The 13,973-nt window shown below is 38.1% G+C and overlaps 1 protein-coding gene and 1 long non-coding RNA gene across 6 annotated transcripts in view; one reads left to right on the top strand and one right to left on the bottom strand.

The window, feature by feature from the left end:
• PHACTR2 (phosphatase and actin regulator 2) overlaps nt 1-12,598 on the top strand; it is a 228,676-nt gene extending 216,078 nt beyond the window's left edge. For all 5 annotated transcript variants that reach the window (XM_050949633.1, XM_050949631.1, XM_050949630.1 and 2 more), the window contains one exon: nt 5,388-12,598. In XM_050949633.1, coding sequence (XP_050805590.1) covers nt 5,388-5,411 — 24 coding nt within the window. In that variant the 3' untranslated portion in view covers nt 5,412-12,598. The remainder of the gene's footprint in view (nt 1-5,387) is intronic.
• LOC127049363 (uncharacterized) overlaps nt 1-13,973 on the bottom strand; it is a 49,994-nt gene that overhangs the window by 24,732 nt on the left and 11,289 nt on the right. The window lies entirely within an intron of this gene.

The following is a 13,973-nucleotide window of genomic DNA, read 5'->3' as shown; positions in this document are numbered from 1 at the left end:
TAACCTTAAATTTGGTCTAAAAATAGTTTGCTGGCTACAGATCAAACAAAACAAATGTTAAGCTAATAGGAGTTTTAGTGTGGATTTTAAATTAGGAATCAGAAGGTACTAATAGTGGAAATCAGTTTTTCTACTCAAGCTACTGCAACTCCATAAGGATTACTCAATATATTGTTATTGTATTAATAATAAACAAGGCCCTGATATTTTTAAAACCACTATATAATTATCAAATAGACATTATAGGGAAAGTGGTAACCTATATTTAGGTTATCTAACAATTCCCATTATAATTATTTTTTCTGACAGTTTTTTGAGGAGCTCTAATGTCTCTGATTTGCAGCAGGATTTTGAAATTTGGCAGAGGGTTATTCCAGAGGTCAGGTGTGTGCTTTGTGTTGTCCCCCTGAAAACCTGTTCTGATTTATCCAAATTCTAAGCTTCTGAAGATTGCATTTAGCAGTCTGCATTATGCCCAGTAGAGCTTGCTGCTAAAATCATTCAACCAGTGCTTGATTTGTAATGAAAAAGATGCCAGGGCTCAAGCAATTTTTTTATTCATAACTGATGCAGCAAGCCTGGAGGTGCTAGGGCGATAAACTGCCACGCCTAGAGGTGCTGGGGCTCAGTCCTGGCAAGCCCTAGCACAAATTAAGCACTGCATTCACCATTGCATACACCATGCTCCCCTAATCTGCAGCAAGGGAGATTTTGGTTAGATATTAGGGAAATGTTCTAACTATAAGGATAGCTCAGTACTGGAATAGGTTATCAAGGGAGATTGTGGACTAAATGGCCTCTCGCGGTCCCTTCCAGCCATGTATTTCTATGATTCTTTAAAAACTGAACCTTCAGATAAGACACACACAAAAATTGATCCATAACTGGGTCCCTTCCTCCCACTGCTATTGCTGCCACCACTCCATGATGTGTGTGATCCTTTAGTTAGACTATCAGAATGCGTACTCGCAATGAGACAGAATTGGGCTAGATGATCAACTTTAATTCTGGCATTTCCTAATTTTTGAGTGCTTGACTTTACAACTTTAATCATCTTTTAATATAAGGTTTTGAATATAATTATAATAATATCTAGCACTTCAGTGCAGTTTATAAACATGAACTAATTGAGTCTCATAACACTTCACGAAGCGGGTAAGGAAACGTTGTCATTTTTACAAACGGGAAAACTGAGCCAAGGATTATAACCATACATACAGGTAGGGATTAGAACCCAGTGTTTTGCTTAGTCTTAGAAAATGCCCCTCACAAATATGGATACAGATCACTAGGTCAAGTACATAACTAGTGTATCTCCATTTGACTCCGTGTCTTGTATTCCTTGTACTTCAGTTAGTCTTTAGGATATCTAAAAATACAGGTTTAGAAAAGTGCAATATAAAGTAAATTGCAAGAGAGAATATTCTGTGCTATGAACTGATTCAACTGTAATATAACTCCTTGATTCCATCATTACGGATTATATTGCAAAATTAGCACATATTTGTACAAGAGACACCAAAGAGGAACTTGAAAGTGTTTCTCACCAACACTGAAAACAGCAGCAACTCAGTGAGAAAGCTATTTGGAGGAGGGGCTTGAAACAGGGATGCCAATCCTATCCATGGTACATGTAACCAATGGGTCCAGGTGGTCCTCAAGGAGCTATTGCCTGAGGAAGACTCGGCTCCAAAGTGTCCCCTCTCTGTTAAAATCATAGAAGATTAGGGTTGGAAGGTCATCTAGGAGGTCATCTAGTGCAACCCCCTGCTCAAAGCAGGACCAATCCCCAACTAAATCATCCCAACCAGTGCTTTGTCAAGCCAGGCCTTAAAAACCTCTAAGAATGGAGATTCTACCACCTCCCTAGGTAACCCATTCCAGTGCTTCACCACCCTCCTAGTGAAATAGTTTTTTCTAAACTCCAACCTAAACCTCCCCCACTGCAACTTGAGACCATTGCTCCTTTTTCTGTTGACTGCCACCACTGAGAACAACCGAGCTCCATCCTCTTTGGAACTCCTCTTCAGGTAGTTGAAGGCTGCTATCAAATCCCCCCTCATTCTTCTCTTCTGCAGACTAAATAAGCCCAGTTCCCTTAGCCTCTCTGAATAAGTCATGTGCCCCAGTCCCCTAATCATTTTCATTGCTCTCCACTGGACTCTTTCCAATTTGTCCACATACTTTCTGTAGTGGGAGGCCCAAAACTGGACACAATACTCCAGATGTGGCCTCACTAATGCCGAATAGAGGGGAATAATCACTTCCCTCTATCTGCTGGCAAAGTTCCTACTAATGCAGCCCAATATGCCATTAGCCTTCTTGGCAACAAAGTCATACTGTTGACTCATATCCAGCTTCTCATCCACTGTAATTTCCAGGTCCTTTTCTGCAGAACTGCCGCTTAACCTGGCAGTCCTCGGCCTGTAACGGTGCATGGGATTCTTCCATCCTAAGTGCAGGATTCTGCACTTGTCCTTGTTGATCCTCATCAGATTTCTTTTGGCCCAATCCTCCAATTTGTCTAGGTCACTCTGGACCCTATCCCTACCCTCCAGCATATTTACCTCTCTCCTCAGCTTAGTGTCATCCGCGAACTTGCTGAGGGTGCAAACTGTCCCATCGTCCAGATCATTAATGAAGATGTTGAACAAAACCAGCCCCAAGACCAACCCCTGGGGCACTCCACTTGATACTGGCTACCAACTAGACATCAAGCCATTGATCGTTACCCATTGAGCCCAACAATCTAGCCAGCTTTCTATCCACCTTATAGTCCATTCATCCAATCCATATTTCTTTAGCTTGCTGGCAAGAATACTGTGGGAGACCATATCAAAAGCTTTGCTAAAGTCAAGGTATATCACGTACACCACTTTCCCTATATCCACAGAGCCAGTTATCTCATCATAGAAGGCAATCAGGTTGGTCAGGCATCACTTGCCCTTGGTGAATCCATGCTGACTGTTCCTGATCACCTTCCTCTTCCCCCAAGTGCTTCAAAACAGATTCCTGGAGAACCTGCTTCATGATTTTTCCAGGGACTGAGGTCAGACTGACCAGTCTGTAGTTCCCCGAATTCTCCTCCTTCCCTTTTTTAAAGATGGGCACTATATTTGCCTTTTTCCAATCGTCTGGGCCCTCCCCTGATCGCCACGAATTTTCAAAGATAATGGCCAATGGTTCTGCAACCACATCAGCAACTCCTTCAGCACCCTTAGATGCATTGCATCTGGCCCCATGGATTTGTACACGTTCAGCTTTTCTAAATAGTCCTTAACCTGTTCTTTCACCACTGAGGGCAGTTCACCTCCCCATACTGTGCTGCCCAGTGCAGCAGTCTGGGAACTGACCTAGTCTGTGAAGACCAGGGCAAAAAAAGCATTGAGTATTTCAGCTTTTTCCACATAATCTGTCACTAGGTTGCCTCCCCCATTCAGTAAGGGTCCCACACTTTCCCTGACCACTGCTTGTTGCTAACATACCTATAGAAACCCTTCTTGTTACCCTTCACATCCCTTGCTAGCTGCAACTCCAGTTTTGCTTTGGCCTTCCTGATTACATCGCTATATGCTCAAGCAATATTTGTATACTCCTCCCTAGTCATCTGTCCAAGTTTCCACTTCTTGTAAGCTTCCTTTTTGTGTTTAAGCTCACTGAAGATTTCATTGTTAAGCCAAGCTGGTTGCCTGCCATATTTGCTATTCTTTCTGCACATCGGGATGGTTTGTTCCTGCACCCCCCAATAAAGCTGCTTTGAAATACAGCCAGCTCTCTTGGACTCCTTTCCCTCTCATATTAGCTTCCCAGGGGATCCTGCCCATCAGTTCTCTCTGATTGGCCTGTGGCAGAAAGGAGTAATTACACTGAAGTTAGTGGAGTAACACTAGAGAAAAAACATTGCTGTTAAGAGCAGAATCAGGCACAGATGTTGTAGAATTGCAATTCTGGGAGAAAGGAAAGCGCATCAGTCTCCTCAGGGCCCTGTTGTTAAAAGGAATATAACTCATGTAGTTCACTAATAACATTGGACTGAAAAAGCAAAAGTTGGGTTAGGTCTAATAGTATCGTGGGCAGGTAACTCTGGGGCAGAGAATGAATTATTCATTTAAAAGAAAAAAGAACTATTTAGGAAATACAAATTAAAAGTGAGTTGCAGTTTGCAGCTGGTCAGAACAGATTTGCTCATAAAATTCAATAGTAGGATGAGAAGATAAAGGAGCTGCTACTTATAGGTTATTATTAATCTGTTTTCACAGTTCTCTTGCCTTACCCAAATTTGATACTGAGCTTTGGATACACAATAAAGATAAAGCTTTGACACTTATTTATCTACAAAATCTAATGGTCAAAGTCTTCCTTTTAGTCCTGATAATGTAGCCTGATTCCTTGTGTAATTACACAATTATAATAACTGGGTCATTTTAGATGTACACCTAAGAAAGTGAATTCCTAAAAATAGTCTTTTATTAACAGAATAAGAATAATTTACCGATTTGTAAACATTCAGATTTGGGAAGACGACATAGTGCATATTTATAAAGTGCTGTTATTTTTAAAAACGTCTCACCCTCACATGAGTTTCATCATTCAACCTCTGCAGTCATTAGACACCATTCTAATTAATAAAAATACTAATATCACACATCTGACTTTGCAAATTAATATAACCTCAGCTAGCTATCCACCTGCTTAACATGCAAATATCGGGTTTTGCAGATAAACCCATTGTGCCCATACTTTAAAAAGTGACCCTATATATAACTATGAATTATATTATATTGCAGTAGCGTGTAGCTTGTTTTCTCTTGGCTTGAAATATCCCCTCTATATCAGAAGAAAATATATAATCACATCTACCCAAAATATCAAATTTTGGGTAGAATTTTGAATGAATTATTCTCATTATAGTATTTTTATATTTTCCATGCGTGTGTATACATTCTGAAACTATTTAAACAGAAATTCATGTCCTTGATGATAGGTTATATTACCAGGTTCTGGTGCTCTTCTAATACTTCATCTGGCATAACTGACTGCGCTAATAAGAAGATAATATTATGCAAGTGCAAAGTATCTTTCATCCTAAGATCTCAAAGCAACATGCAAAGATATTTGAGTATTGTTATCCCCATTTTACAGATAAGGAAGCAGACTTAAAAGTAATGACCTGTTTTTCAGAGATGCTAAGCTTTTCTGTTTCCCAATCAGTTGTTTTAAACGTGAGACACAATTGATCTAGTTTGGATCTCATTTACATCAGTGAAAATCAGGAACAGCTCTGTTAAGTCAATGGAGATAAATAGGTGTAAAATCAAAACCGGGCCCAATGCCATTATCCAATGAAACAATAACACTCATAACTTTCATTTGATTTAATATTTCAGGTTTCATCGTCCATAATTGTTTGACAGTATCCCATACTTCATGCCCCAGTTTCCTTTGGGAAAATCATTGCATCATGAAGACCTGAGATTGCACTGGAACTTGAATGAGTGTGAGTGTGTGTTGCAGCTTACCCTGAGGTTAATGAAGAATGTGGCCCTCATCTTTATTAGAGAACAAGAGATTTTACTGGTACCAGAACCCAGGGAAAGTGGGGGTAGCATTCCATATTAACTAAGCAAAGTCTTGATGGTAAGAGAGATTGTGATTCTGTGGCTAGCTCACACAGATACATTGATATTTTTTCATCAAAGCTTGAGCAGACAAGAAGAGCTGAAGACAATCGTTTGACAGCCTGTGGCCACGAACTCATCAGACTTTACATCATGGTGACCGACGGTAATTGTGGGTACAGTGGGAACACAAAGAGAGGAGGGCAGGGAAAGAGACTTTGCCTGTCAATTAACAGAAAAAAGTTAGAACAAACTGGTAGTAAATTCTTTATGAAAAACTGGTTTAATTATATATTTGGATGGCAGGAGGAAAAGATTTGTAAATCTGGGAGTTTAAGCAACTGTGTGTGTGTTTTCTAGAGACTTCGGCCTGTTCTAGCAAGATAGTATGCCACCAAGTCCTCATTTCATCAGTACTTTAGTGAAGTACAGTAATTTTTGTGGTGCCAGTGAACCTACTTGCCAGAAAATATTCTTGTTATAATTAAGATGTATTTTTAAAAATTCTGAAAAGCATGCTTAAAGAAAATACATTGAGTATTCGTATAGCACAGCTAAATATGGTTGGTGGTTTTTTAATACAGTTACACCTTGGATTCTCTACGATAATGCATCAGAATTACACAAGTAGGTTTCAAAGGACAAATAATAGGACACTGTGAGTGCAATGAAAGGATTCAGATTTTGAAACACTCTTCTTTTGTCTGTCACTCACGTTGTTGTCAAAGTAGTGGCACCAATATCTCTGTGAACTATGGCAGACAGTATTGACAATCATGACATTCTAATTTGAATCCAGAATTAGAACTGAAATCAGCCATGAATTTGCATATTAGTAGGTTTGGAAAGTGGTTAACAATGTGACTTAACTTTAAGAGCAACATTAGATGGATCCCTTGGATTGCTTCTAGAAAGAATTAATATGTGGATCAGTACATCTTCATCAAGGGCCTTGTAAAAGCTACAGAAAATCCTTAGTGTCCACAGCCTGTTTTTGTTGTATGCAAAGAATGCTTATTAACTCACAACTTCTGAAATTGTATGTGTGAATACAATACTATTAAAATTAAATGGTATGGAGCGTGAAAGGCAATATGTGCTTTTGTTAGGTCAGCCCTAAGGCCTATTACAAGCCTTTGGCATTGTTTACACTAAAAAATTCTCTGTCTTATATTGGCACTTATTTATCCTTTGATTTATGTACACAATGACTTTTCTGGGCCTGGAGTACACATAAACATATATGTAATGCAGTATTACAGTATATATACTATTTATCCTTTTTTATATGTGTATATAATTACAATTTATTTTTGTCTTTTATGTGCCCTGTTTAGTTTTTAATTATGAAAGCTAGGTATTTTTTCAGGCAATAAAAGGTCTGTGCAGAGTGATTTTTACCTCAGATTCTGCAGTAGGTTCTTGTGGAGTGTTTTTAATTTATAAAATTGAAGATTGTCATTTTAGATGTCAGCCTAAAGGCGGAATGCAATTTAGTGGCTAAAATAAGATCTCTCTCTTTACTGATATTTACAACAAGACCAGGTTTGCTTAAATGGGATGGATTATTTTTGTAAAGGGCATTCAAGTAATAGCAGGGTGCTTTCCATGAGCTGGCTCTCTGTTTATTTTTAAATAGATTGATTTAAATATTTTAAGGAAATAGGTTGATAGGACCTCTAAGAACACTTTAATTTTGGTAAAAATCCTACAGAATGCAGGGTATGAACCCAAAAATATGAATAACTAGTAAAACAGCCAACTACAAGCTTGTAGCAAATAAAAATAATCAGCATTGTTCCGCCTCTTACTGGAATCAATTAAATATATTAAAAATAGAATTAGTAGGAAACAATTTAGCTTCTGCAATGCCATCATTTTGTAACTATGGAAGCAGCATTTTTACATCAAAGAAGCCATGAAAATGTGTGCCACACTAAATCATACAGATATGTGCAAGCCATTAGTTATAATTTTGACAGAATTCCTATTAAAATCCCTTATTTTCAAGGTTTAAAAGTGTACCCTGGATTAAAGCTTGGCAAAACAATTCTTCTCCAGAAACTGTTTTTGTTTGTTTGTTGCCAAATTTAGAAGAAAGTGTGGAGTGCAAAATAGTGTAGAAGTTTACTCTTTTAACACTGACCCATATAATTTGAGTTTTTGTTTCAAAAAAAATTAAATGGGACAACTGACAGGTCCTTAATACGACCTAATCACTTTGATAGTTTAAAAAATATTACCAAGGGATTAAATTTAGAAAAGTGGCTATGACATATGCCCTGTAAAAGTTTTCACAAATGTATGGCTTGACCCTGCAAATGCTATGCAGGATAGAAGTCCCATTGATATCACTGTGTGAGTAATGACTACCCATGTAAGTTAAAGCCAGCAGGACTGGGAATTTAGGGCCCGCTTTTATTCCCAGTGAAATCAATGGTGGGCTTTGCCATTGAGAACATATGCCATTTTATATATTTGACAACTAATAGAAGCTACCAGGGCCTCCATTGTTAAAATAAGATACAAACTATGGCCCTAATTCAACAAAGCACTTATCCACATGCTTAAAATGGGATAAAGGAAGTTGACCTCAGTAGGACTTATGCACACACTTAAGTGCTTTGCTAAATTAGAACTTACAAATTGTTTATATATAATATACATACACGTTTAACCCTGTACATATATTTTATATATTGTAAATAGCAACGGGTTTGGAGGACAAAAGTTGTAAAGTGTTGACCAAGTGATAGACAAGTTAATGAGATTGTGATACACTGTAGTGCTTGATGAGACAAGTTTGCTTTTTCTTGCTGAGCTGCACAGCTTTCAGATTTCAGATCTCTCTCTTGGTCCTTTGTACAAGTTGCCTCAGATCTTTTTCAAATTGCTGTAGTGGAAAGGAATATGATGCGTATCTAAGCCCCAGAGAGCCTGGCGGCATGCAACTCAGCAAGAAATAATCACAAGTACTGTAATATGAGGCCTAGAAAAGGAAAAACTGGTTGGAGAGAGTCAACATGGCAGTCCCTAAGGCAGAAAATGAGAGGGAAAAGAGGTGAAAAAGTTCCCACCATGGTGCCAAACACAATCCAATTAGCTGAAATGGGTGATGTGATCAGTGTTAGTTTGAACTTCTGTTCAGATAGACAATTAATACAATTCTATTTTAGGATACTTGACCATGGGGTAGTTACCTGTATTGTGTTCAGCAATCCAAGTGGACATAAATATATATACAAACACACTCAGTAGACTGGAGTAACCATTTCAAAATTATTGGACATATAATAGACTCAGGTCTCAATCTTACATTTGTCTTGCATCTAGACATCCCACTATATTGTACTTGAGGGTACACAGGATTGGGTCATTTAAAAAATTCTAAACTCTTATGTACAAAGCAGATTGAAATGTCTGAAGGAGTCACTCCAGCCTCTTAGATGATATTTGTATCTCCTTGTGAGTGAACTGAGAAACTTATAAAAATTGTACAAAATCCTAAATAATTAATAGGAATTACTGTAGACTTAAAAATTAAACCTGTTTTAAGACAAGATACCAGTAGCTAGAAATCATTTTGGACAGGGATTGCAGGCCTAAGTCTGTTAGGGCCAATCCTACAGCACTACCAAGGACAGAGATTACTGCCATGAATAGTCTAATTGAAGTCAATGAGCTTACTTGCTGTATAAGACATACAGTGGGTTTACAGGGTTGTAAGTGTTTGAAGGATCAGGCACTTATCTAGAAACACCAAAGTTCAAAGTTCCATGTGTGCTCCCCTATAGTTGACACTACTAACTCCTAAAGCAGTACAAAAAATTAAGGCCACGCCCTGCCCTGCTTTAGTGAAGCTTACGTCAATTATTACAGAAGAAATACTGAACTTGCTCATTGGCCGGTACAGATCTTTTCAGATCAACTCTAAAGAATGTTTTTCTTTAAAATCAAATGGAAGCTGTGACCCAAACTTAAAAAAAAATTCCTGAACATTCAAAGGTAGATGCCCTTTCTGAACTTACTTTCATCAGTAGTCTATCTTCAATGGAATTGCTTCAAATACAAGTCTTGTCAACATTTATGCTACATCCGTGTTAAGGAACATGCTTACAACATGGTTGTCCCTCAACCTAATTACAAACCTGGTCTGATCAAGGATTTAGCATGAATAAAAACGTATTTCCAGCAAAATCTATATTACAGTCTATGGGGGAACCCATAGCCCTAATCCAGCATCCACTGAAATCAATGGAAAGAATTCCCTTCACTATGGTAGGCACTGGATCAAGCCCAATGTATGTAATCAGGTTAGTGACCAAATGAGTTGTAATCACAAGCCCTGACATGACTGTCTCTGTGTAGTACAGATATAGAGCTTTATGCTGCTGTAAACAGAAATCACAATCTGGCTCTTTGTCCTTAATTTCCAATTTAGTACTTTTGTCAGATGGTAGCATGAGTTAAAGGCTTATGCTATGTCCATCAGCACACTGGTTGTCCTGGCACGTCACAGTGCATCATTTAATACTTTAACACCATTTTTATTTGTATCGCAAGGAGTTAAATTTGTGCAGCTGCTGTAAATCAAAAATAAGATGTTCTCAGGGTGAAAAACAAATTTGCCTCCTGCCTTTAGGAGCCATCAGATTTAGCTCTACTGTTGTTGTTTTGTACAATAAAAATACCAATATCATAGTGCAATACTCACTGCTGGGACTTAAAAACTAGCTTTTGGAGGACAAGAATGATATTTAGGAAACCAGTTGTGAAAGATGTTTTTAGGGTGCTAGTGAAATATTTTGAGAATAAAATAAAAAGGAAAGAAAATAAATCCCCGTGAATAGTTTAAATCATGTTTAGAAATAGGCATCTGAAAAATCTTAGGGAAGTATAGATATAGATCAAGAGAGAGAGATGCAGTAGAAAAAACAAACTTCAATATAATATTATGGCAGGTTTCTATTTATTAATTTTAATGAATGAGGTCATGTTTTATTATATCAATCTCTATATCTTGTTCCAGAACTTTAATGAAAATACAGCTCATGTGAGCTACTGTAGCAACGCAAGAAAGTTGTTTTTATACCAGTAGGTTTGTTTGTGTGTTTGTTTTTTGTTTTTCCATCTAGAAGCTAAATACTGTATTGGATAGGAACAAAGGAATTAATGATATTCTATGCCTGTCTTTATCATTATTTCTTGATTCACCATCTCGCAATACTATGTCAAATTTAACCATGGTTAAGTATTGTTATAATAGAGTAAAATGATGCTGAACATATCTTCTCTTCCTTTTGCTATTATGTGTGGTGGTATTTTGATTTGTAAATTTGTGTAAATTTTGGAATTAAAGAAACATTGTGTTTTGGACAATTATTTTAATTGGTATGATTTTGAGCCAAACAACAACATCCATGACTTAAATGCATAGTTTTGATGGACAGCTAGGTGTATCAGGTTTTTTTTGGAGTTTGATATAGCAAAAGCTAATTTAATATCTCCATTAAAATAGAGCTTATGAATTTTTATTTTTCTTAAAGAGAAAAAATTCTATTTGCAGCAAAATGTTAAATCTAGGCAAACAGATGGATCAGCACCGACATTGCTGTACATTGAAGAACCAATAGCTTTGTGCCACTTGCCAGGTTTTTTTTCTTTACTGACCAACTACTCTGGCTATTAGCATAGCCTGGCAATATCAATATGTCGTGTTGCAGACCTAGAAGTACACTGGACTTTCAAGAAAAAGTATTCTCTGATGCAGAATTGAAGTGCATCACAGTTAGGGCTTGATACCGCAAATCTTTGCTCATGTGACTCTTTCCACTGAAGTTCACTGGGACACTTCAAAGGGATGCCTCCCTGGCAAGGGGTTTGCTGGGTTAGCCAAGCATTAAAACAATAGAAAGGAATAAAACCCACTATGTACAGAATCCAACTAGAGCTAGTGATAGAGTTCCTATAGGGGCTGATTGGGCTTTCACTGAAGTCAATGCGAGTTTTGCCATCAGCTTCTCTATAAGCAGGTTAGGGCCCATAGTCACCCAGAATTAAATCTTGGCTCCACTGAAGGTTTTGTGATTCATTTCATGGGGATCAGGATTTCACTTGCAGAATATAATCAAGGTTGTTATATATATCAACAGGCACTAGAACAGTGTTGCCACTTCACTTTGTTGTTATTAGTTGGATTAACACAAAGAAAACATGCCCAGTTGTGCTCAGAGTATCCTGCCTGAATTTCACCAAAGTTCCATACTTAAAACTCAAAAGAAAGATGCAAACATTCCAGGGTTGATTTTCGGCTGCCTTGCCAGTTGTGTAGTCATTGGTATCTATGCCAAGTAGGTGTAGAATGCCACCAGTTCAGAACTGTGGCATTTTATGCTCGTTTTGCACAGCTATAAGAAAGAGACCATACAAAGTGCAAAGCAATGGAGAATCAAACAATCAAGTCTTAAACTTACACAGTGTGCTTTATATAATTATATATTGTAAAGACAAGACCTGTATGCCTCCCTTTGTATCGTAACAGCTTTAGTTAGGGACTGACTATGGCAACTTGGATGAAAATATCAGACCAAATGAATGAGTTTATAATTTCCAGTGACTAGTCCGATACTCCATATTACACAGGTGTATTGAGATCTGTGAATGTAAATAACTGGAACTACACATCAGTTAATAGCACAGTTTCTTCTTGGTTCTTGATCTGTTCTGCAGTATATATTTTCCACTACTGTCATCTGAAAAGAGTATGTATTACCTTTTTTATATAAAGTACCCATCTTTCCTTTGTGTTTATGCTGTTATTTAATAAGCAAAATTGTGTTCTGCCTAGTTGTACAATGTTGTAGGATATTTTCCTGTGCACAGTTTCAAGTGCCTTAGAAAACTGTTTAGCTCTTAATTATATATATAAATATATATAAAATGAAAAAATTACCTCAATAAAACTGTTCAGAAAACACAAACATTTTCTTCTTGAATTTGTAGTAAGTACATATGCAAGTGTAATTAATCTGGTTTCTGACAGGCCTTACTTTGTAAGAAGTTTACCTCTGATGGTTATCTTAAAAGTAACTCTACTGTGGATGAGGGGTCATTTTCCCACAGATACAAAGTAAAATTAGCTTTCTAGTCTCCACTTTAATTTTTGGAAGCTCCTCGCACATCTTTGATTTGACAGCTCTTCTGTAGATAGTCCAGCCCATTAAGAGGTGTGCTTAGTCACTCTGGTGAGTTAATATTTAAATAGTATGGTTATATTCAACTGAATTGAGGGGCATGATTCTACTTTCAGTTTCACTAGTTTATATCAATTGGACTCCCTCCACTGGCTTCAGTGAAGTAACTTTTGATTTATATCCGTCGGAGCAGAATCAAGCTGTAATAACCTTAGTCCCAGATTATGGGCGTAGCTTTTTTAGGGCGTACACAATGGCATAGCATTTCTTTTTACTGACTGACCAGTGACTTTTTCTCTTAGACAGTTTTTGCTGAGAAACACGACAGGATGGAAGTTGTGATTTGTTGCTTTCTGCATGAGCACTGCTCCTATACCACGCTTAGATGCATTTGTGGTTACTAGGAATGGCTTGTTAAAATTCGGGGCCCTGAGCACAGGGTTCGACATGAGCGTTGCCTTAAGTTGGGTAAAGGCCTTTTGACACTCATTAGTTTATTTAACTGCATTTGGCTGGGTTTTTTTGGTTAGGTTGGTCAGTGGGGCAGCGATTTGGCTGTAGTGTGGTACAAATCGCCTGTAGTATTCGGCCAAGCCTAAGAAGGATTGGACCTGCTTTTTGGACCGTGGGACAGGCCACTTTTGGATAGCATCTACCTTGGCCTGTAGGGGGTTTATGGTTTCTTGACCCACCTGGTGCCCCAGGTAAGTCACTTTGTTTTGGCCTATTTGACACTTTTTGGCCTTAACAGTTAGTCCTGCCTGCCTGATGCGCTTAAAGACCTTTTCCAGGTGTAGTAGGTGTTTGGGCCAGGAGTCTGAAAAAATGGCCACATCATTGAGGTAGGCAACTGCAAATTCTCCCAGTCCAGCTAGTAGACCATCTACCAGCCTTTGGAAGGTGGCGGGTGCATTTCGAAGGCCGAAAGGAAGGACATTGAATTCATACACCCCCGCATGGGTGACGAATGCTGACCTTTCCTTGGCAGGTTCATTTAGCGGTACTTGCCAGTACCCCTTGGTTAAGTCTATTGTAGAGATGAACTGGGCACGTCCCAACTTTTCCAATAGCTCATCGGTACGTGGCATTGGATAGTTGTCCGGACGAGTTACAGCATTTAGCTTACGGTAGTCCACGCAAAAGCGTATTTCCCCATCTGGTT

The sequence above is a fragment of the Gopherus flavomarginatus genome, chromosome 4 (genome assembly GCF_025201925.1).
Source record: "Gopherus flavomarginatus isolate rGopFla2 chromosome 4, rGopFla2.mat.asm, whole genome shotgun sequence".
NCBI lineage: Eukaryota > Metazoa > Chordata > Testudines > Testudinidae > Gopherus > Gopherus flavomarginatus.
Note: the sequence above shows the minus strand (reverse complement) of the source record. Positions and strands in the feature narration are given on the sequence as shown.